Source organism: Rhinatrema bivittatum, chromosome 4, assembly GCF_901001135.1.
Source record: "Rhinatrema bivittatum chromosome 4, aRhiBiv1.1, whole genome shotgun sequence".
Classification (NCBI taxonomy): Eukaryota; Metazoa; Chordata; class Amphibia; order Gymnophiona; family Rhinatrematidae; genus Rhinatrema; species Rhinatrema bivittatum.
Genome location: NC_042618.1, coordinates 274,958,027 through 274,983,532, shown reverse-complemented (window position 1 = coordinate 274,983,532; position 25,506 = coordinate 274,958,027). Strand labels below are relative to the sequence as shown.

General features: G+C 41.5%; 1 protein-coding gene across 2 annotated transcripts in view; it reads left to right on the top strand.

The window, feature by feature from the left end:
• MPPED1 (metallophosphoesterase domain containing 1) overlaps positions 1-25,506 on the top strand; it is a 419,956-nt gene that overhangs the window by 336,416 nt on the left and 58,034 nt on the right. For both annotated transcript variants that reach the window (XM_029600130.1, XM_029600131.1), the window contains exon 5: positions 3,282-3,395. In XM_029600130.1, coding sequence (XP_029455990.1) covers positions 3,282-3,395 — 114 coding nt within the window. The remainder of the gene's footprint in view (positions 1-3,281; positions 3,396-25,506) is intronic.

Genomic DNA, 25,506 nt, shown 5'->3' with positions numbered 1-25,506 from the left:
GACTTCCAGGCAGAAGATGATACGGAGTAAGTCTGGGAACGAGGGCCCTCAAGGAGTGAGTACTGGTTACAGACTGTCACCTAAAAAACAAAGGAGAGAGCGAGGCCCCCGAGGAGCAGGTACCCCTGGTAAGTCCGAGGAGGCAGAGTAGCTTAGGTAGAGTAACCCGACACTTGCTAACTCAAACTGTTAGCAAATTCTAAGACATTATATATCTGTTGCGGGTGATGTCATCTCAGGGGGATACCCCGAGGTTCGCGCCGTCATTGGTCCTTCAATCAGGGCCACGCGCGCACCCCTAGGCCTCCAGGAAACATGGTGGGTTGCGGGTTCTAGCCGGTCCGGGGACGCCGGAGGACTTCGGCAGAAGGACGCCGCAGCAACCAATCTTCCCACAGTCAAAGAGGGAGTCGCCAAAGAGGTAAGTAGGGCGGAGGAGAGGGGCGTCGGGGAACTGACGGACACAACAGTACCCCCCTTCAAAGGGCGATTTCCTCTTCGGGTACCAGGCTTAGGTTTTGAAGGATGCATGAAGTGGAACTGATGAAGCATCTTTTTGTCCAGGTCTGAGGCTCACAAGAGTTTTCTTCAGGGTCGAAACCTTCCCATTTTAGAAGGTTTTCAAAAGTCTTGCCTCTTTTACGAACATCCAGGACTTCTTCGACTTTGTATTCTAAGTTGTCTTCTGCATTGATGACAGGTGGATCTTGAGTCTTGGAAGAAAATTCGCTGAGAATGTTCTTATAGATATCAGCAGTGATGGATGAGCTGATGGGGACGTCACTGAGATCTTCAGTGGAAGTGGCGAAGTTGAGGAACGTCCAAAGCCCACTTCAAGTTGTAACACAATGGTGGATCTTCTGATTTGATGAGGGGAATCTTCAGGTCTTCCACTAGACGTCTGAGAATGAAGTTGCCTCCTGCCCCTGAGTCCATCAGGGCAGGAGTCTGAACCGTGATTGGTCCGTAGGTCAAAGAGGCTGGGAGAGAGAGCGGAGGAGATGTCATGGTATGGCCTAAGAACAGTCCTCCTGCAGGACTTAGGCCCATCCGTTTTCCGGACAAATGGAGCATGTGGAGACATTATGGCCGGGCTGACCACAGTACATGCAAAGGCCGCGTTTCTTCTGAAATCTTCTCTCTTTGGAGGTCAAGCGACCATGACCAAGTTACATAGGTTCATCTGTATCAGCAACAGGGATTACTGGAACCATCCGAGGTGTAGAGACAGCACTGGCCTGTTTCAACCCAGGCAACACCTTAGGGCGGAGTTCCTTCACCTTGTCCCGGAGCTGGTGATCAATCCGAGTGGCCAAGGCTACTAATTCATCCAGCGAGTCAGGTGTTTCGCGAGCAGCCAGCTCGTCCTTTAAACAGGTATCCAGGCCTCTGCAAAAGAGTGTCTCGAGACATTTGGGGTCCCAGCGGAGTTCTGCCACAAGAGTTTTGAACTCGATGGCAAATTCAGCCAATGATCTCTTGCCTTGCTTCAATTCAACCAAAGCAGAACCGGCGACAGAGGTTCGAGCAGGGTCATTGAAAATGGATTTAAATAAGTCCATAAATCCTTCTATGTCCTGCAAAATGGAGTCCTTGCGTTCCCACAAGGTGGATGCCCAAGACAAGGCCCTACCATCCAGGTATGAAAGGATGTAGGTTGTCTTGGAGAGAACTGTAGGAAACAGAGATGGCTGTAAGGCAAAGTGCATGCAGCACTGGTTCAAAAAGCCCCAGGTCTTCTGGATTTCTCCGGAAAAGTGGATTGGAGCTGCCAGTGGTACAGCAGTCTTCAAAGTTACCTCCGGTGACTGACCTTCTTGGTTGGAGGCTGTGCCTTGAACCTTCTGTGTGTGTAGCTGATGAAATGCTGCAGTAAGTTTCTCCAAGGCGTCTTGCTGCTCCACAATGCGCTGGGCCAGGCCCGGTATGGCCTGCAAGGCATTAAGTTGTGCTGGATCCATGGAGTTAGCAATCTGTTAGGAGTTTAGGAGTTAGCAGTCTGCTAGCGAGTTAGCAATCTCTTGTTATTTAAGAGAGTTGTGGGTGGATCCTTGGACTGGTGGCAGATGACCACGCCCCCGGGGGAAGATCCCGAGAGGGACCACCAGTCAGGCTCAGAGTTAGGAACCAGACACACACTAGTTCTTTTATTAAACAGTATACTGAACCACCAGAGGTGGCAGTAGTGAGCTGGAATGCTCGGTTGGGCTGCAGTCCCTCAGATACTGGAACAGCGATCCCTGGAGGCTGAGCTGTAGAGAAACTGAAATATAGTGAGTAGGAAGGGTATGCAGAGTACATGTACCGAACCTGATGGTACACTCACACAATGTTTCATAGAAGCCCAGGAGCTGGAATGAAGTAGGCCCAAAAGGAGCGAATACCTGGTTCAAGGGAAAGCTCTGAGAGAGCGATGGTAACTCACTGATGTAGTTGGCAGCGATGACTTCCAGGTAGATGAGAATATGGAGTAAGTCTGGGAACGAGGGCCCTTGAGGAGCGAGTACCGGTTCCAGACTGTCACCTGAAAAACAAAGGAGAGAGTGAGGCCCCCGAGGAGCAGGTACCCCTGGTAAGTCCGAGGAGGCAGAGTAGCTTAGGTAGAGTAACCCGACACTTGCTAACTCAATCGGTTAGCAAATTCTAAGACCTTATATATCCGTTGTGGGTGATGTCATCTCAGGGGGACGCCCCTGAGGTTTGCACCGTCGCTGGTACTTCAGTCGGGGCCACGCTGCACGCGCGCCCCTAGGCCTCCAGGAAACATGGCGGGTTGCAGCATCTAGCCGGTCCAGGGACGCCGGAGGACTTTGGCAGAAGGACGCCGCAGCAGTCAATCTTCCCGCGGTCAAAGAGGGAGTCGCCAAAGAGGTAAGGAGGGTGGAGAGAGGGCGTCGGGAACTGACGGACACAACACCTGGTATTCATTTTTAGGTACTAGCAAGCTCACAGCAAATGGTGAATGGAGGAAAGTATACCATGAAAGCCTAATTTGCATCTGACATTCTCTTCGTTTATATATGCATATGTGTTAATTTTAGAACATTTGCTCTGATGCCTTCTAGGACCAATTTAGTATACACATTATGGCCTTAATGCATAGCATGCTATTCCAGTCCATACTAAGCTTTAGTATATAGGCCCTTAAGTATTAAGACAAAAATACTGATTGTTTTACGTAAGTCGATTCATGCATGAAAGTATCAAGAATGTTCTAATATTACAAATTATTTGCCTTTTATTTTGCAGTGTTTTATTTAATTTGTCTTGTTTATTTCAAGGGTTCTTGGATTGGGTTCCTAAAAAAATGCAAAGAGTAGGATGTGTGGAGCTTCTGAATACTGTTCAGAGAAGAATACAACCAAGACTTCATGTTTTTGGGCATATCCATGAAGGTTAGAAATATCATTTTGTTATCTAATTTTTAAAACAACTTTTGGCAAGAATTTTTCTTGTGTTTTATAATGTACAAATGAGCAGATATGCTGTGATTACAGTAAGCATAGGTCAAACCTCAAATGACAGTAAAACCTAAGGACCTGATTTTCAAAAGGATTTATAGGCATAAAATTGGGTTTTACACATGTAAATGCACTTTACTCATGTAAGTGGGCTTTTGAAAATTACTACAATATATGCCATTGAATTGCCCATATGTTATTCATATGTAAGTACACTTTATGCAGGGTTTTGAAACTTGCTACAATAGTAGTTTCATTTACACGTGTAAATCCTTTCGAAAATTGCCCCCTTTTCAAAAGCCATTTACTCATGTAAAGTGCCTTTACGTGAGTAAATCCTATGGATAACTCTATGACATACGTTGTAGCAATTTTCAAAAGCCTACTTGCATGGGTAAAGTCCATTTGTATGTGAAAAATCCATGTTTAAGCATGTAAATGCTTTTGAAAAACAGGCCCTAATCAAGGAAGTAATGAAAATATGTGGATGCAAACAGATAACAAGACCACAGCTTTTTCATTCTTTTACAAATAGTTCATGCTATGGAACTCTATAAGGTCAATTCTCATACTACCCTTATAGTTGCACAATCTGCAGGTACTTTTTACCTGCTGTCTTCACACCAGTTTTCATGCTCATGCTTCCGCTTTGAAAACTGCATAAGGAAAGAATTCTCACAGATAAGTGCACCTACCTTTTCTATGGGTACTTTTACCAAGTATAACAATTCATGTCGTTTTGGGAATACAAAACTATGCACATTGGAGTCATTTTTCAAAGGGGTTTTGCACATAAAAACACTTTATATATATGTATGTTCAATATATGCATACACATGAACACAGTGGGTATGTACATGATATGTCAAGAATGTGTAACTCTCTCTATAGAATTTATGAGGGGATTTTAGCCACGTATCAAATGGTCAAAAAGAATAGCCAAAAGTCCCAATTAAGGAGACGCATTGCTAGCTGGAAGGAATGCCGCCAAGCTATTAGCACCCTTTCGGCCCCTGGACGAAGACTCCCGCTGAAACACGGTCCGTGTCATTATTGGACCTATGATTAAAATGTGGCATTGAATAACTTTTGCTCATACACAATGAGCTTTATGCCTATATATGAGGCCCATTTATAATGAGATAAATATCGGACGATATTTTCAAAATCGTCAGAAATCGGGGGCTCCTCCAAAACGATAGGAAAACCCAACTATATTGATCATGGGGGTTCTCATCATTTTGGGGGGAGGACAGGAAAAACAGCACACAAAAATAACCCCTAAACCCACCCCGACCCTTTAAAACTAATACCTTAGCTTCCCCCACCCTCCCGACCCCCCCAAAAAACTTTTTACAGGTACCTGGTGGTCCAGTGGGGGTCCCTGGAGCGATCTCCTGCTCCCGGGCTGTTGGCTGCCACTAATCAAAATGGCACGAATGGCCCTTTGCCCTTACCATGTGACAGGGTATCCGTGCCATTGGCCGGACCCTGTCACATGGTAGGAGCACTGGATGGCCGGCGCCATCTTGTGCTCCTACCATGAGACAGGGGCTGACCAATGGCACTGGTAGCCCCCGTGACATAGTAAGGGCAAAGGCTATCGGCGCCATTTTGAATACTGGCAGCCGACGGTAAAAGTGCAGGAGGTCGCTCCCGGACCCCTGCTGGACTTTTGGCAAGTCTTGTGGAGGTCAGGAGTGTCCCCCAAGACTTGCCAAAAGCCCCTGGTGGTCCAGCGGGGGTCTGGGAGCGATCTCCTGCACTCGTGCCGTCGGCTGCCAGTAATCAAAATGGCGCCGATAGCCTTTGCCCTTACTATGTCACAGGGGCTACCGGTGCCATTGGTCAGCCCCTGTCACATGGTAGGAGCACAAGATGGCGCGGGGGGGGGGGGTCAGGGGTCGGGAGGGTGGGGGTATTAGTTTTAAAGGGTCGGGGTGGGTTTTTTGTTTATCGGCTCGGGTGCAGCCGATAAATAAAACTGCGATCGGGCCCAATGAAAAAAAACCCACATGTGAATCGGAACCGGAATCTGTTCAGATTCCGGTTCCGATTCACATCTCTACTATCGGCACACTTCTATCCATCTTTTCCATATTCTCCTGCTTCTTCTACTCTCAGCCAAGGATATCAATCCCAATCCTGGTCCTCCAAGGCAACTTTCACCCTTCATTGCATATCAGGCCATTATCCTTTAAATCTTGTCACTGTTCCCCTTCTCCCTCCTTTATCTCTTCCTTTCTCATGTTCTCTGTGGAATGCAAACTATCTCCAAGAAGCATGCCTATTTTCATGACCTTTTTATCTCTCATTCTCTTCATCTCCTTATCTTAATTGAGACCTAACTTTCCCTTGAAACTCTGCTTCAGTTACTGCTCTCTGTCATGGCAGTTATCTTTTCTTTCACATACCTCATGCAGAAGGCCATGACAGTGGTGTTGGACTGCTGCCCTCCCTCTCCTGTAGGTTTCAACCTTTTCTTCCAACTCAATCACACTCTTTCTTTTTTTTCCTTTGAAGCCCATTCCATCTGCCTATTCACCCCACTACCTCTCTGAGTAGCTGTCATCTATTGACTCCCTTATAAATCCCCCTCCTCCTTTCTAACTGACTTTGATTCCTGGCTTTTCTTCTTCATTGATCCATCTTTTCCTTCCCTTATGTTTGGTGACTTTAACCTCCATGTTGATGACCACTCTAACTCTTATGCCTCAAACATCCTTTCCCTAACCGCCTCATTTGATCTCCAACTCTTCTTTACTGCTCCTACTCAGCAGTATGGCCACTGTCTTGACCTAGTCCTTTCTTCCATCTGCTATCAGACTTCTCCACTTGTTCTACCTATCTCAGACCACCATCTGATAACTTTCGCACTAAACCACCATCCCTCACAGACTTGTCGAATCACTACCTACTACCTACTATCTAAGCTGTTCACACTTATATCTTCTCCACTTCTATTTCATCTTTCCTATCCTCTACTTCATAAGAACATAAGAAATTGCCATGCTGGGTCAGACCAAGGGTCCATCAAGCCCAGCATCCTGTTTCCAACAGAGGCCAAAACCAGGCCACAAGAACCTGGCAATTACCCAAACACTAAGAAGATCCCATGCTACTGATGCAATTAATAGCAGTGGCTATTCCCTAAGTAAAATTGATTAATAGCCATTAATGGACTTCTCCTCCAAGAACTTATCCAAACCTTTTTTGAACCCATTGAGTCAGTTGATGAAGCAGTTTCTACTTCCAACACTATATTCTCTTCAGCATTTGACACTCTTGCCCTTCTCCTTACCTGTTCAGTAAGACACAACAAAACCCAGCTTTGGCTTACCCCTAGAATTTGCTACCTATATTCCTGCGCCCACTCTGCCAAACGTTACTACCTAAAATCCTGTATACATGCAGATTTCATGCATTTCAAATTCATGCTGACCACTTTCCAGTCCACAATTGTAGTTACCAAACAGGACTACTACATCCATCTAACAAACTATCTTGCTAACCTTTAAAAAGGAGATAGAGCAGCTTTTAAACTAGAACAAAGGGGAAAGCCGACAGTCGCTCAGCAGCGCATGGTTCGGAGAGAGGTATCTTTAAAGGATACTAATGATGCATTAGAATTAGGGCATCCCAACACTGAGGTTCCAATAATTAGAAAAGTAGTCCAAGTGCCTGTAACTAAAAACTCACCTGAGCTAAAAAATTCTAACTTATTCCTATCAATTAAAAAGCAGAATAAAAATACAAACAAAAAACAAACTTTGAAATGTTTGTATGCTAATGCCAGAAGTCTAAGAAGTAAGATGGGAGAATTAGAATGTATAGCAGTAAATGATGACATAGACTTAATTGGCATCTCAGAGACATGGTGGAAAGAGGATAACCAATGGGACAGTGCTATACCGGGGTACAAATTATATCGCAATGACAGAGAGGAGCACTCGGGAGGAGGTGTGGCACTTTATGTCCGGGATGGCATAGAGTCCAACAGGATAAATATCCTGCATGAGACTAAATACAAAATTGAATCTTTATGGGTAGAAATTCCTTGTGTGTCAGGGAAGACTACAGTGGTAGGGGTATACTACCGTCCACCTGGTCAAGATGGTGAGATGGACAGTGAAATGCTAAGAGAAATTAGGGAAGCTAACCAAATTGGTAGTGCAGTAATAATGGGAGACTTCAATTACCCCAATATAGACTGGGTAAATGTATCATCGGGTCACGCTAGAGAGATAACGTTCCTGGATGGAATAAATGATAGCTTTATGGAGCAATTGGTTCAGGAACCGACAAGAGAGGGAGCAATTTTAGATCTAATTCTCAGTGGAGCACAGGACTTGGTGAGAGAGGTAACGGTGGTGGGGCCGCTTGGCAATAGTGATCATAATATGATCAAATTTGATTTAATGACTGGAAAAGGAACAGTGTGCAAATCCAAGGCTCTCGTGCTAAACTTTCAAAAGGGAAACTTTGATAAAATGAGAAAAATTGTTAGAAAAAAACTGAAAGGAGCAGCAACAAAAGTAAAAAATGTCAAAGAGGCATGGAAATTGTTAAAAAATACCATTCTAGAAGCACAGTCCAGATGTATTCCACACATTAAGAAAGGTGGAAAGAAGGCAAAACGATTACCGGCATGGTTAAAAGGGGAGGTGAAAGAAGCTATTTTAGCCAAAAGATCTTCATTCAAAAATTGGAAGAAGGATCCAACAGAAGAAAATAGGATAAAGCATAAACATTGGCAAGTTAAATGTAAGACATTGATAAGACAGTCTAAGAGAGAATTTGAAAAGAAGTTGGCTGTAGAGGCAAAAACTCACAGTAAAAACGTTATTAAATATATCCGAAGCAGAAAGCCTGTGAGGGAGTCAGTTGGACCGTTAGATGATCGAGGGGTTAAAGGGGCACTTAGAGAAGATAAGGCCATCACGGAAAGATTAAATGATTTCTTTGCTTCGGTGTGTACTGAAGAGGATGTTGAGGAGGTACCCGTAATGGAGAAGGTTTTCATGGGTAATGATTCAGATGGACTGAATCAAATCACGGTGAACCTAGAAGATGTGGTAGGCCTGATTGACAAACTGAAGAGTAGTAAATCACCTGGACCGGATGGTATACACCCCAGAGTTCTGAAGGAACTAAAAAATGAAATTTCAGACCTATTAGTAAAAATTTGTAACTTATCATTAAAATCATCCATTGTACCTGAAGACTGGAGGATAGCAAATGTAACCCCAATATTTAAAAAGGGCTCCAAGGGCGATCCGGGAAACTACAGACTTCAGTGCCAGGAAACTACAGACTTCAGTGCCAGGAAACTACAGACTTCAGTGCCAGGAAAAATAGTGGAAAGTGTTCTAAATATCAAAATCACAGAACATATAGAAAGACATGGTTTAATGGAACAAAGTCAGCATGGCTTTACCCAGGGCAAGTCTTGCCTCACAAATCTGCTTCACTTTTTTGAAGGAGTTAATAAACATGTGGATAAAGGTGAACCGGTAGATATAGTATACTTGGATTTTCAGAAGGCGTTTGACAAAGTTCCTCATGAGAGGCTTCTAGGAAAAGTAAAAAGTCATGGGATAGGTGGCGATGTCCTTTCGTGGATTGCAAACTGGCTAAAAGACAGAAAACAGAGAGTAGGATTAAATGGGCAATTTTCTCAGTGGAAGGGAGTGGACAGTGGACTGCCTCAGGGATCTGTATTGGGACCCTTACTGTTCAATATATTTATAAATGATCTAGAAAGAAATACGAGGAGTGAGATAATCAAATTTGCAGATGACACAACATTGTTCAGAGTAGTTAAATCACAAGCAGATTGTGATAAATTGCAGGAAGACCTTGTGAGACTGGAAAATTGGGCATCCAAATGGCAGATGAAATTTAATGTGGATAAGTGCAAGGTGATGCATATAGGGAAAAATAACCCATGCTATAATTACACAATGTTGGGTTCCATATTAGGTGCTACAACCCAAGAAAGAGAACTAGGTGTCATAGTGGATAACACATTGAAATCGTCAGTGCAGTGTGCTGCAGCAGTCAAAAAAGCAAACAGAATGTTGGGAATTATTAGAAAAGGAATGGTGAATAAAACAGAAAATGTCATAATGCCTCTGTATCGCTCCATGGTGAGACCGCACCTTGAATACTGTGTACAATTCTGGTCGCCGCATCTCAAAAAAGATATAATTGCGATGGAGAAGGTACAGAGAAGGGATACCAAAATGATAAGGGGAATGGAACAACTCCCCTATGAGGAAAGACTAAAGAGGTTAGGACTTTTCAGCTTGGAGAAGAGACGACTGAGGGGGGATATGATAGAGGTGTTTAAAATCATGAGAGGTCTAGAACGGGTAGATGTGAATCGGTTATTTACTCTTTCGGATAGTAGAAAGACTAGGGGACACTCCATGAAGTTAGCATGGGGCACATTTAAAACTAATCTGAGAAAGTTCTTTTTTACTCAACGCACAATTAAACTCTGGAATTTGTTGCCAGAGAATGTGGTTAGTGCAGTTAGTATAGATGTGTTTAAAAAAGGATTGGATAAGTTCTTGGAGGAGAAGTCCATTACCTGCTATTAAGTTCACTTAGAGAATAGCCACTGCCATTAGTAATGGTTACATGGAATAGACTTAGTTTTTGGGTACTTGCCAGGTTCTTATGGCCTGGATTGGCTACTGTTGGAAACAGGATGCTGGGCTTGATGGACCCTTGGTCTGACCCAGTATGGCATTTTCTTATGTTCTTATGTTCTTATGTTCCTCTGACCCTATTCCAACTCAGTTCCTCAGCTCTATCTCCATTGCAGTCATCGCTTCCATCTCACATCCTCAATCTATCATTCTCCACTACTGCTGATACTGTTGCCTTCAAACATGCTATGATCATACCTCACCATAAAAAAAACCCTCACTGGATCCTACTTGTCCTGCCTATTATCATCCTTTCTCTCTCCTCCCTTATGCCTCCAAATTACTTGAAAGTTCTGTTCACCTCCACTGTCTTGAATTTCTTTAATCTCAAGTCACACTGGATCCACTCCAGTGTGGTTTTCACCCTCTACATTCAACTGAAATAGCCCTTGTCAAACGTATTAAATGAAATGTTTATGGCTAAAGTCAAAGTCCTTTACTTGGTCCTTATCCTCCTTGACTTATGCAGCTTTTGTCAATGTTGATCACCACCTACGCCTGAATACTTTGCCCTCAGATTTCAGCACTCTGTCCTATCTTGAATCTCTTCTTGCCTCGCCCATCATATTTTTAGTGTTTCTTGTGGCGGATTCTTCTCTACTGCCATCCCGCTATCAATTGGTGTGCTTCAGAGTTCTGTCCTGTGTCTTCTACTCTTCTCCCTGTATACTAAGTTCCTTGGAACTCTGATTTCCTCTCATGGCTTTCAATACCTTTTTTATGCTGATGACTCTTAGATCTACCTCTTGACACCAGAAATGTCATCAGAAATCTAGACCCAGATCTCAGCTTGCTTGTCTGATATTATTGCCTGGATGTCCCACCATCACCTTAAACTCAACATGGCTAAGACTGAGCTCCTTATCTTCCCCCTGAAACCCATCTCCTTCTTCCTCCTTTCTTTGTTTCTGTGGATAACATGGTCATCCTCCTGGTTCCCTCAGTGCATAACCTAGGAGTCACCTTTGATTCCTCTTTCTCCTTCTCTATACATATCCAAAACTCTGCTAAATCATGATGCTTCTTTCTCTATAACATCACCAAAATCCATCCCTTTCTTTCAGAACACACTACTAGAATCCTTAACCTGCCGGGCCTGCGCGATCGGCGCCGGAGACCCGCCGGGGTAAGGCCTACTTAAAATTACTCTTACCCACGGCCGCCTCCGACCCCGACCACGAGGCAGTCACTGCCATCCATCTTGACTCGCTGACGCTGTCCCACTGACCTCATTCGCCGCTGTGGGAGCACGCAGAACGCTGCCGACTTCCAGCCAATCAGGGGACAGCCCTGATTGGCCTTTAAATTGGAGAAGCTTCCAGGCGTCGCGCGCCGAAGGAGCACGCCAAAGGAGCCTGCTCCTTTGTGCGCTCCTTCGGGCAGCCCTTCGGACAGCTCAGGACCCACTCCCAGGAATATACAATTTAAATACTTCAGCTTGAGCAACAAAACCACAAGCAAACACATGGTGAGTGACAACCACTAGCACCGTAAGACACCTACTGTAAAGCACACACTGTAAGGCACACCGCCTAAACATAGGGCTGAAGGAACACAACTATAACATTAGAACTCGACAACGCCGCTCAGCCTAAGGAGGTTTACTCCACCTACTCTCCACCAACACTTGACCAGTGGAAGCTTCATTCACCCATAGCAGCATTCACCAACAGAAGCAACAAACAGCTACAACAGCATTCATTCTACCAACACTCTACCAGCAAAAACAGCAATCTTACAACGCTGCACTCATTCCCTAGTACTCAATCAGCACGCTACCTGCAGAAGCAGCTATTACCCATCCCAGCATTTCTTTCCACCAGCTACCTAGTCTCTTCCTCGACTGAACTGTCCTCATTCAACCATATTCACCATGCTCACCTCCTACATTCCAGTTCTAAAATACTCTAACTTCACATACAAAACAACGAGAACAGAAACTGTGAACGATTGCTACAGATCTCTCATTCCTATTATGACTTCCCCATTCACACAAATCTTAGGTCTAATGTCATTCACCATCCTTCTTCTGAACACACAATCACTTTTGAAGAAAGCCATTCTATTAGGGGATATCCTTACTGACGAGTCCCCTGACATATGTGCAATAACAGAGACATGGCTCAAAAGCTCTGATGTCTCCATTATTAACCAACTAGCTACAGAATCATATGATATATTCTCAATACCAAGACCCAAAAAGAAAGGAGGGGGACTTTTACTGGCTGCTAAAAAGAAATTCAAACTCTCTCTGCACCCCGGCTTACCTCCACACAAGATTGAAATTGGGTTATTTAAATCAAAGAACCTTCAAATCTGCTTAATTTATGCTCCCCCAGGCATTTTAGAAAAAGACCCTTCATCCCTTACTGAATACATTATTAAATACATTAACATCAACATTCCCACCATCATCTTAGGTGATCTCAACCTGCATTTTGACCGCTACCCACTCACTTCTGCATGTGAAGCAATAATGTCTACCCTTAGGGCTATTGGCTTTAAACAAACCATATCAGGCCCAACGCATAAGGCAGGCCATACGCTTGATGTGATATTTACTAACGCTCTTATCCACGCAGACCCTCCTCAATGCACCCCGATACCATGGTCAGATCACTACCGAGTAGACACTAACTGCACAGTTAGCGGCAATATCCACCCTACACAACCTAAACATAGAACTATTGAATTTAGAAAGAAATGCCAAATGGAAGATATCATTGAAGCTCTTACAGAAGACTTCCAGAAAATAGACCTCTCTGATGCCAACTCAGCTTGTCAGACCTGGCACGAACTCACCAGCTGCATTGCTGATCGACTCTGCCCTCTAACAACTAAAGAGATCAACTCAGAGAAGAAAGATAAAAAACCATTGTACACCCCAGAACTCAGAAATATGAAACGTGAAATCCGTAAACAAGAAAAAAAATGGATTAGAAACCATGACTCAACTCATCTTCAAAAATTCAAGTTACTACTCCACAAGTATCGCAAATCAACAACTCAGCTTGTCAGACCTGGCACGAACTCACCAGCTGCATTGCTGATCGACTCTGCCCTCTAACAACTAAAGAGATCAACTCAGAGAAGAAAGATAAAAAACCATGGTACACCCCAGAACTCAGAAATATGAAACGTGAAATCCATAAACAAGAAAAAAAATGGATTAGAAACCATGACTCAACTCATCTTCAAAAATTCAAGTTACTACTCCACAAGTATCGCAAATCAACAGATGAAGCCAAGAAAAACAATTACACTAAAAAAATTCATCAATATCAATTCAATCCACGTGCCCTCTTCCAATACGTTTCTAACATTATCTCTCCATCAAATAACATCTACCCTGAAAATGAAGACAAAAATAAAAGTGAAAAATTAGCCTCCTACTTCCAGGACAAAATTTCCAAAATCATGGCGCGATTTAACTCTCCTTCACTACCAGTAAACATTTCACCCACAAGCACAACAAGCTCTTCTCCCAGTCTCACAAATTTTGATACATCAGATGCATCAGAAATTGAAGCAATACTAAAAAAAATCAAACCTGCATTACACCCTATTGATATTATGCCAACGAAAACACTTCTTGCCATTCCTACTAGGATTGCCCCGGCGATATCTAACATCGTCAACAAATCCATAACAGATGGGGTTTTTCCTACTCAACTCAAACACGCCATAATAAAGCCCACACTCAAGAAATCGGACCTAGATCCCTCTGAGCCCGCTAACTATCGGCCAGTCTCGAACCTCCCGTTGCTGTCAAAAATCCTAGAAAAAGTCATAAACAAGCAACTCACTGACTATCTAGACGAAAATCAGTTGCTCTTCCCATCACAATATGGATTCTGGAAGAACCATAGCACCGAAACCCTGCTGGTTACCCTCTCTGACTCCATACTAAAAACCATTGATTCGGGTCACTCTTATCTCCTGGCCTTGCTTGATATCTCATCAGCCTTTGACACTGTTAACCACAATACCCTCCTCTCCCTCCTCTCTCAAATTGGCATTACTGGCATGGCATTATGCTGGATCCATTCTTTCCTGAAAGATAGGACATACAGTGTCAAGATGGGTCACCAAATATCAGAACCCAGAAATCTATCACAAGGGGTCCCTCAAGGATCCTCACTTTCATCAACTCTATTCAATGTTTATCTTTCTCCTCTCTGTAAACTGCTGATGAAATTAGATCTCCGTCATTTCATATACGCCGATGACGTACAGATCCTAATCCCCATTAATGATTCGCTGGACAATGCAATAAAAACTTGGGATTCTGCTCTTGCAGAAATAAAAAATCTCCTCATGGAAAACTTTCTGGCAATTAACACTAACAAGACTGAACTCCTCATGATCTCGCCACACAAGAATACTGTCACCAACACTTCACCAATTATAGCAGCAGCCCATCCACATCTACAGCATGTACGCAGCCTTGGAGTCATGATAGATAATCACTTCTCTTTAAAGAAGTTCATCTCGGCCACAATCAAAAACGGCTTCTTTAAATTACATACCCTGAAAAGAATTAAACCCCTTCTACATGCTCAAGACTTCCGGACAGTGTTGCAAGCAACAATTTTACCAAAAATTGACTACTGTAACACAATACTGCTAGGGCTCCCAAAAACCTCAATTCAACCATTACAGATGCTGCAAAATGCTGCTGCTCGCCTAATCACTAATACTCGACGTCACGAACACATCACCCCAGCTCTCATGTACCTACATTGGCTCCCTGTATCTTTCAGAATCACTTTTAAAATACTCTCACTCATCCATAAAGCAACTCACAATCATGAGATGCAATGGTTCTCTGATCAGTTCATATTACGCACCTCTAATAGACCAATAAGAAATATCAACCAAGCAAAACTAACCCCCCATTCCCTCAAACACATCAAACATGTATCTACAAGAGAACGGTCTTTTACCATTGCTGGTATTAAAATCTGGAACAATATGCCGTTGGACTTGCGTCTCGACTCCTGCCACAAAACTTTCAAACAAAATCTCAAAACATGGCTGTTTTGAACAAGCTTTCTATCAATGATCAAGGACTAACGGTAAAATTCAGTTTTATTGTTTTAATTCTCATCTGATCCATGTTATCGTCATGTTCTTTCCCACTCCCTCTGCTTGTTTCACATTGATAATCCCACTGTTTCCCCCATCCCCCTACTTCTCATGTTTGTAAATTCCTGTGAAGCAACGTAAACTTGTCTTAATGTTCCCCTCCAACAGATTAATGGCTTAAATTACATTCTGGTTTATTCCATTATGTTAAACTATTTGGTTTATTATAGTTACAGTAGTTATATTTTGGTTTATGGAAACTTGATTAATGTAAAGCTTAAAGATGCGAATTGTTTACATATTCTTTAAAACGGTTAATTGTAAAATCTGTTATTAATATATTTATGCTGTTTAATTTTGTATAAGCTGTTTTATGTAAAGCCTGTTGCTAAAATTAATGTTGTCTGTAAACCGAGGTGATGTATCATTATACGTACCGCGGTATATAAGAATCTTGAAATAAATAAATAAATAAATAATCATTTGAGAGACTACACTATCCTTATCCTTCTACTTAAATTATTGGAACTTGCTCCTCTGAGGTTTCCCAGCAAACCATCTCTCTCTACTACAATCCATCCTAAATCCAGCAGTGTGACTTATTTTTCACCAAAGTCGCTACACCCATATCACCCCTCTCCTGAAGTCATGGCATTGGCTCCCTATCCTTTCCTACATATAGTTCAAGCAACTCCTCACTACCTCTCCTCTCTTATCTCTCTCCACACCCTTCCGTGTGCACTCCACTCATCGGACAAGTCTCTCTTATCTATCCCCTTCTCTTCTACATAAGAACATAAGAAATGACCATGCTGGGTCAGACCAAGGGTCCATCAAGCCCAGCATCCTGTTTCCAGCAGAGGCCAAACCAGGCCACAAGAACCTGGCAATTACCCAAACACTAAAATGATCCCATGCTACTGATGCAATTAATAGCAGTGGCTATTCCCTAAGTAAACTTGATTAATAGCAGTTAATGGACTTAGCCTCCAAGAACTTATCCAAACCTTTTTTTGAACCAAGCTACACTAACTGCACTAACCACATCCTCTGGCAACAAATTCAAGAGCTTTATTGTGCGTTGAGTGAAAAAGAATTTTCTCCGATTAGTCTTAAATATACTACTTGCTAACTTCATGGAATATCCCCTTCCTTCTATTATTCGAAAGTGTAAATAACCAATTCACATCTACTCGTTCAAGACCTCTCATGATTTTAAAGACCTCTATCATATCCCCCCTCAGCCGTCTCTTCTCCAAGCTGAACAGCCCTAACCTCTTCAGCCTTTCCTCATATGGGAGCTATTCCATCCCCTTTATCATTTTGGTTGCCCATCTCTGTACCTTCTTCATCGCAACTATATCTTTTTTAAGATGCGGCGACCAGAATTGTATACAGAATTCAAGGTTCGGTCTCACTATGGAGCAATATAGAGGCATTATGACATTTTCCGTTTTATTAACCATTCCCTTCCTAATAATTCCTAACATTCTGTTTGTTTTTTGACTGCTGCAGCACACTGAGCCAACAAGTATTAACCACTATAATGCCTAGATCTTTTTCCTGGGTGGTAACTCCTAATATGGAACCTAACATCGTGTAACTACAGCAAGGGTTATTTTTCCCTATATGCAACACCTTGCACTTACCCACATTGAATTTCATCTGCCATTTGGATGCCCAATCTTCCAGTCTTGCAAGGTCCTCCAGTAATGTATCACAATCCACTTGTGATTTAACTACTCTGAATAATTTTGTATCATCCGCAAATTTGATAACATCACTTGTCGTATTCCTTTCCCAATGATTTATATATATACTAGCCATTAGGCCCATTCAAACGGGTGAGATACTGTCAGTCAGACCTGCTGTCTTCTCCTCTCTTCTCCACAACTTTGTACCCTTCCCACTTACTCACTCATATCCTCTTCGCTTTTCCTTCCATCCCCTCTCATCTTCCCTTTCCTTCCCCTCTCACCTCATTTGTGGCACGTTGGTCCGGGCTTCCTTATTATGATAGACTGAAAATCACCGGTCCAAGTACAGATCCCTGAGGCACTCCACTGTTTACCCTTTTCCACTGTGAAAATTGATCATTTATTCCTACTCTCTGTTTCCTGTCTTTTAACCATTTTGAAATTAACGAAAGGACATCGCCTCCTATCCCATGACTTTTTAGTTTTCATAGAAGCCTCTCATGAGGGACTTTGTCAAACGCTTTCTGAAAATCCAAATACACTACATCTACTGGTTCAGCTTTATCCACATATTTATTAACCCCTTCAAAAAAATGAAGCAGATTTATTAGGCAAGACTCCCTTGGGTAAATCCATGTTGACTGTGTTCCATTAAATCATGTCTTTCTATATGCTTTACGATTTTGATCTTGAGAATAGTTTCCACTATATTTTCCCAGCAGTGAAGTCAGGCTTACTGGTCTATAGTAACCTGGATCACCCCTGGAGCCTTTTTTAAATATTAGGGTTACATTGGGCACCCTCCAGTCTTCAGATACAATGGATGATTTTAATGATAGGTTGCAAATTTTAACTAATAGATCAGAAATTTGATTTTTTAGCTCCTTCAGTACCCTAAGATGCACACCATCTGAACCAGGTTGATTTGCTACTCTTTAGTTTGTCAATCTGACCTACTATATCATCCAGGTTCTCAGTGATTTCATTCAATTTGTCTGACTCATCACCCCTGAAAACCATCTCCGGAACTGGTATCTCCCCAACATCCTCATTAGTAAACACGGAAGCAAAAGAATTAATTAGTCTTTCTGTAATGGCCCTATCTTCCCTAAGAGCCCCTTTAACCCCACCCTACCTCGGTCATCTAATGGTCCAACCGACTCCTTCACAGGTTTCTTGCTTCGGATATATTTTTAAAAGTTTGTTATTATGAGTTTTTTGCCTCTATGGCCCAACTTTATTTCAAATTCTCTCTTCCCCTGTCTTATCAATGTTTTACACTTAACTTGACAATGCTTATATTTATCCTATTTTCTTCAGATGGATCCTTTTTCCAATTTTTGAAGGATTTTTTTTTGGCTAAAATCTCCTCTTTCACCTCACCTACTGCCAATTCCCAACTCAGTGCTTTCCACCTGGCTGCACTATGTGCTTGGAATAGACTTCTTGAGCTGATGCGTCATGCTCTCTCATGCATCTTGTTTAAATCCCATCTATAATCTCACCTTTTAAATCTTAAGCCTGTTAGTTTACCTTCAGCCTCATTAACTAATTTTAACAATTGTCTGTTGACCTATATGTTTGTCTTGATTAGATTGTAAGCTCTATTGAGCAGGGATTGTAGGAAGATATCTCATGTTTAACCATTGAAAGCACCCAATATAAATCATAATAGCCAAAGAGGGATACTGACAAGTATGTCCACATGCCAAAAAACACTGTCGCATTGGAAAAAGAAGAAATTTTGCCCAGCTGAAAAACTTTAACCAGAGCTGAAGGATAATTATCAAGATCTTCTTGTTTGTAAACTCCTGTGTAAATAAAACCAAGGCATAGGGACAATGCAGCAACTTTGGCTCAAAAACAGAAATTCACTGACTGGCCAAGTGAAGTCCAGAGGTCAGAGGGGCCCCCATCCTTGGACAAGGAGGAACACTCTGAAATGGAGAAAATCTGATGTGGCTGACAGCCTTAGTGGCAAGACACCACCCCAAAGTAAAGGGAAGGGGGGAAAGACCTGCACTACATTATTATACATGAGCTTATGCATATTTAACAGCTGGAAAATATAAGATGTGGCAAAAAAGGAGAAAGGGAGCAGACCTGAAATAGCCCCAATACCTTCTGCTATCAAAGAGGGAGAAGACTAGGTGTGGCCAGGAGACCAGAGGGAGGAAATGCCCTGCCTGGGATCAGATGGTTCAGAATCTGTGGTGGTGAGAAGCCGAGAAAAGTCCGGCAACTCTGCCAGTACCAGACACAGAAGCAAGCCTCCTTCCTGGACCGCCCTTCAGCTCTGCCACTACTAGACTTGGAAATAAGCCTCCTACCCTGCTCAAATTCTTCAGATCCCCAGCCATAGCCTGCTTCAGAAGTAAACAGGGAAATCACCTGAAGTTGGGACCAGGGGCAAGTAAGTTTGCCCTGAGTATTAATATATTAGGCAGGCTAAGGTTTATGGCTTGTTTTAAACCACCTATGGTACAGAACTGTCATTAGGGTAAACTGGTGCTCTGTAGCAAGGATATTAGAGACATATTTTGTTGTTATCTTCTAAATGCTAGTTCTACCAAATCAGATAAATAAAAGTCTAATTTTGTGGAGAAAATGTTGTCTTTTTCTGAACTTAGGTTTGTGAGGTGAAGTGGGAGGAGAACCAGAAGTATCATGTAGCAGACAGGGTCCTGAACCTCTAAAACTTACCTACAGTCTGGGGGTTCCACAGAGAAAGAATAGGCTATGCCCATCCACAAAGTTGATGTCAGATGCATAGTTAGAGTTAATAGATTTAGAAGATGACACATTAGTGAAGATTATGCAGGTTTACTCTAAGAAAGAAGAAGTGAAATAGTAGTTCTCTAGGGTACGTGAGAATGTAAAAGGCACAAACCTACAATTGGGGTCTGTCACTAATTTTTGCCTGATGACTCTGAAATTTTTGTTTAGTGAATCTAAATTAACTCTTAAAACATTAGCTGAATAAGCTACCATTTTGTATTTCTTAAGACAATTAATGCAAAAGGCTAACTCACATTTACAGGCACTAAATCAATTATTAGGTAAAGATATTAATCAGCTAAGAGCAGAAATAGATGGTATCATTGAAAAATGTTTGCTGCAGGAAGGAGGTCACAAATTAATTGCAGCACAGAACCGAGAACTAACAATGAAAATATAAGCCTTAGAAAAACAAATCTCTGAAGGTCATCCTACAGACCCTCGTTTAGATAAACTACCTGAATACCTAGAAAAATATCAGAAAACTGCAAGAAATTATCAGGGAACAAAAAGAGGAGGTAAATATGGGGAAGTTTCAGATTGGGTTCAGGAATTAGAAATGGCTATTAAAACCCAGCAAGAAAAGGCAGAAAAAAGATTAAATCTTTAAAAAACCAACTTAGCTGTGGCTGATATCCAAAATATTGAATTAAAAAAGTAGAACAAGAAATTAACTCAGTTGGAATTTCAGGTCTATGAAAGAGAGAGAAGAATCAAGAGCTTGAGCTACAGATGCTGCCTCTTCAAGATGCATATCTCACTGAAATTAATTAGTAAAAGCTGAAAATAAAACATTAGCCCAACAGCTTTCAGTAAAAAATCAAGATAAGCAACAAAACATAGCTCGGCATTGCTTGTTACATGAAGAAAAATATAATTTAAAAAAGGAGAAAAAGGAGTTGTTATGAAAGCCTTTCCTGAACTAAGGAAAAGCCTTTAAATTTAAAAAATAAAATTTTAAAAAAAATTTTAAAAAGGAGAAAAAGGAGTTGTTATGAAAGCCTTTCCTGAACTAAGGAAAGCCTTTCCTGAACTAAGTTGTCATGAAAGCCTTTCCTGAACTAAACTGAACCTATTCCATTATTACCTATTCGCTCAGACTTTGCCTTAATCATAGTAATTAATATCCCTACCTCATAAGGGCAATTCTTCAACGCTATAAGCACATTGACTGGCATATTGTTATCTATATTTAAACCCCTGCTTCTTTTCTCTGATCCAAGTTATATTACTCCCTTGTTTTATTGTAACTGCATTCCTTAGCCTTCTCTTGTTTAATGTTTTTTACTACCATTACTATTATTTTATTATTATTACTTAGATCAATGTTATTTATTGCCTTTTTGTTCCCTATCTACTTGTTAATTGTAAACCGACATGATGCGATATTTATCGCGAATGCCGGTATAGAAAAACTTAAAATAAATAAAATAAATAAATAAATAATTTAAATGAATCCAGGTATCAGCTGCAGCTGTCTCAAAATATGATCCAGTTACTGAAAGAAAAGACAATTTTATTTATTTATTTTTCTATTTTATATACCGTCTATCTGACAAACAATCAAGATGGTGTACAGATTGGTCGAACAATATAAATCAAAATTTTCAATCTGGTTGAATCATTTCAAATTTAACATATCAGAAATAAAGTACATTGCTAAAAATTAAAATGACCTTAAGTAAAATAAACAAAATTTAGAAATATAAAGCAATTCTATAATATAAATCTAATATTTACTTTTTAAAAATAACACAGAATAAAACAAATTTAATATCCAAAACAGTATTAGTATAAAATCTAATTTGAAAATAAAATAAAAATAGCATAAACAAAATAACATCACATGCATAACAGACACACATTTAATCAGGTATAATATGCCTTTACTGGAGTACTGTTCTATTTTTGTTAATCTAAGTGTAAAATATGGTATTTTAGCTATGAATATCGAATTATATGATTGATGCTTGAGTATCAATTAAATCATAGGCCCTTTTGAACAATACTGTTTTGAGATTTTTTTAAAAATATTTTTATGACTTTCTGTGTTCTAAGTTCAGCCGGTAAAGTATTCCATATCTTTGCACCTACTATGGAGATTGTGCATTCTCTTACTTCTGAAAGATGGGCAGATTTAATAGATGGGATCACAAGTAGACCTTTATTTGCAGCTCGAAGAGTTCTTTGGGGTGGGTGTATTTATTTATTTATTTATGTATTTATTTAAAGTCTTTTCTATACCGTCTCTAAGTTATATACCATCGCAACGGTTTATAAGTAGGCACATAAGTAAGTTTGGAATAAGCATGCTATAGTACATTCTAACAGGTGCCATTAAGTTTCGGTTACATTAAATCATAAAAATACGTACAAATGTTTAGTGATGTAGGTTCTGGCCAGGTGTACCTAGAAGGTACTTTTACAGGTCAAAAAAAATCACATTTACTGTTTTATATTATTACATTCATTGGGGCAGATTTTCAAAGGGGTACGCGCGTACCACCCGAAAAGCTGCCCCAACCTCCACCTGCACTCGCCAAGCCTATGTTGAATAGGCTCGGTGGTGCGCGCAAGCCCCAGGACGCACATAAGTCCCAGGGCTTTGCTAGGGGGCGTGTCGGGGGGGGGGGGGCGGCACGACGTTCAGGGGCGTTCCTGGGGGCGTGGTGCGGCCCGGGGGCATGGCTGCGGCATCCAGACCAGCCCCCAGACCAGAACATGGCGCGCTGGCAGCCGGCCAGGCACGCGCAAGTTACGCATGCCTCGGGCAAGCATAACTTTTGCAACAAAGGTAGGGGGGTTTAGATAGGGCTGGGGGTGTGGGTTAGGTAGGGGAAGGTGCGGGGGGGTGGAAGGAACGGAGGCAGGCTGCGCAGCTCGGCGCACGCAGGCTGCTGATTTTGTGCAGCCTTGCGTGCGCCGACCCCGGATTTTAAAAGATACACGCGTATCTATTAAAATCCGACGTACTTTTGTTTGCACCGGTCACGCGAACAAAAGTAAACGCGGGCGTAGTTTTTAAAAATCTACCCCATTGTATACTCAATTTGGTGAAATATTGTAAATGTAGTGAAGCATTTAACCACTCCATATGTTCGTAGTTTAAAGATTTAAATAACATACATAAAATTTTGTATTCAATCCTTTGTTTAATCGGAAACCAATGTAGGTCTATCAATGTCGGTGTAATTTCATATTTCCTTCCTCCACAAAGCACCCTTGCAGCAGAGGTTTGAAGCAGTTGTAGGGGTCTAATATGGGCACTTGGCAACTAATGTTATGCCAAGCCCTACCTCTCCAAAGCAGAGCATGCAGGCAGCAGAATATCCCAACATCACCCAAGTGCCCCTGATCCCACACCTCACTAAGGATTAGTGGAGGTGGAAAGAGAACTACTATTGCACAATTAAGATTAGGACTTCCCAAAAACTCCATCAATCCGTTACAAATTCTTCAGAACACTGCCGCTCGCATTCTTACTAACACTACTTCTAAGGAACATATTACACCCATTCTCAAACGATTACATTGGCTACCCATTCACTATCATATTCAATATAAGGTTTTAACCCTTATACACAAATCCCTTCACAAACCAGAAATGAATTGGTTCAATAATTCTCTGCAATTTCATACCTCTATCAGGCCAATCAGAAATTCTTACCTGGCTACCTTACAAACCCCCTCACCCCAACTCTATAAATATTCCTCCTCTAAGGCCTGCGCCTTGTCCCTAGCTGGCCCTACCTTATGGAACTCTGTGCCCACTGAACTAAGGCTTGAACAGTCCCCGAAAATCTTTAAAAAAAATCTTAAAACATGGCTATTTACTAAAGCCTACACATGATCCCTCCTGTTTCATCTCAACACCTTCCACATCTTCCACTACCCTACAAGCCCTTTAAACATTAGCCACGCTGCTCTGCATTTCCCATGATGCAACTCCCCTAATCCCTTTCCTTGTCCTACCTTCGCTTCCTCCTCCCCTCCTTCCCCCCCTTACTAATCTCCCTCCCCTCTCCTCCCCTCCCCCCCTTTCCCTTTAACCCATATTCTACCGTTTAAACTACCTAGTCTTTCCCTGTTAATTATTATATACTAGTTCAAAATTACTATAATCTTGTTATATGTACTTCGTCTCTATTATCGTATTTATTTTATATTAGTTCATAATTGTTACTACCATGTTCTTTGTACAACGCTCTGACGTTTTGTTTTGTTTTTACTGTAAACCGACGCGATATCCCCGGATGAACGCCGGTATATAAAAGCCAATAAATAAATAATAAATAAATCAATTTTAATCCACAGGTTGATTCCAGCTATCGAGAATGTTCATTCTCTCGTTGAGACATATTTTATTTGTTTAAGCATTGGAGTAGCTAGTTTAGCCTGGTGTATTTTTCTAATTGGTCTGTTTGATATATAGAATGTAAAAAATTCAGCGAACCAATGCATATCTTGGTTATATAATGACTTATGTATAAGGGTGAGAACTTTGAATACTATCCTAGATACTATCGGAAGCCAGTGTAGGAATTGAAGAGCTGGAGTAATGTGTTCGTGGCGGTGCGTGTTAGTGAGCAAGCGTGCAGCTGCATTTTGTAGCATCTGTAGCGGTTGTATTGAGTTATTTGGTAGACCTAGTAATATGGAGTTACAGTAGTCCAATTTAGATAATATAGTAGCTTGTAGTACAGTCCGGAAGTCATTTGGGTGTAGAAGTGGTTTTATCCTTTTCAAAGTATGAAGTTTATAGAAGCCATTTTTAATGGTGGAAGTGATAAATTTTTTTAGTGTAAAATGATTGTCAATTATGACACCAAGGCTGCGGACTTATTGTATAGTGTGAAGGTCAGATAGAGATTGTTGAGTGGGGCTAGCATGGTTGTTGTTTTGTGGCGAAATAATGAGAAGCTCTGTTTTGTTGGTATTTATTGCCAATGAGTTTTCAGTTAGTAGATTCTCAATTTCAGCTAGTGCAGTCTTCCAAGTTTTGAGCACATTGGGTAGTGAATCCTTGATAGGGATTAGGATCTGCACATCATCTGCATATATGAAGTGTGGGAGACCCAGTTTCATCAACAGTCGACAGAGTGGAGTGAGGTATATATTGAAAAGTATGGAAGATAGAGAGGAGCCTTGGGGTACTCCTTGTAGCAGATTTTTGGGTTTGGATTCATGCTGGCCAATTTTTACACTGTATTTCCTGCCGTTAAGAAAAGATTTGAGCCAACATAGAGCAGTGCCAGTAATGCCAATTTGAGAGAGGCGAGTTAAAAGGATGTTATGGTTGACTGTGTCAAATGCCGAGGAAATGTCCAGCAGGGCAAGTATATAAGAATGACCAGTGTTTAATGCTTTTAGAATTGTATCAGAGAGTGTTAGGAGAAGAGTTTCAGTACTATGGTGCTTACGGAATCCATATTGGGATGGGTAGAGTAATTGGTTTTCATCTAGGAATTCAGTGAGTTGTTTGTTGATGACTTTCTCTAATATTTTGGATAGAAAAGTAGATTCGATACTGGGTGAAAGTTTGCTGATTCTGTTGGGTTTAAATCATGTTTCTTCAGAGTTGGTTTTATAATGGCGTGTTTGAGTTGTGCAGGTACAATTCCAGAGGTGATGGATTTGTTAAGAATCTTTGTTATGGGTATTGCAATTCTTGAAGGGATGGCAAGGAGTGTTTTTGTAGGCATGATGTCAAATGGGTGCGTTGCTGGTTTAGTTTTTTTGAGTATACCTTCAATTTCTAGTGTCATT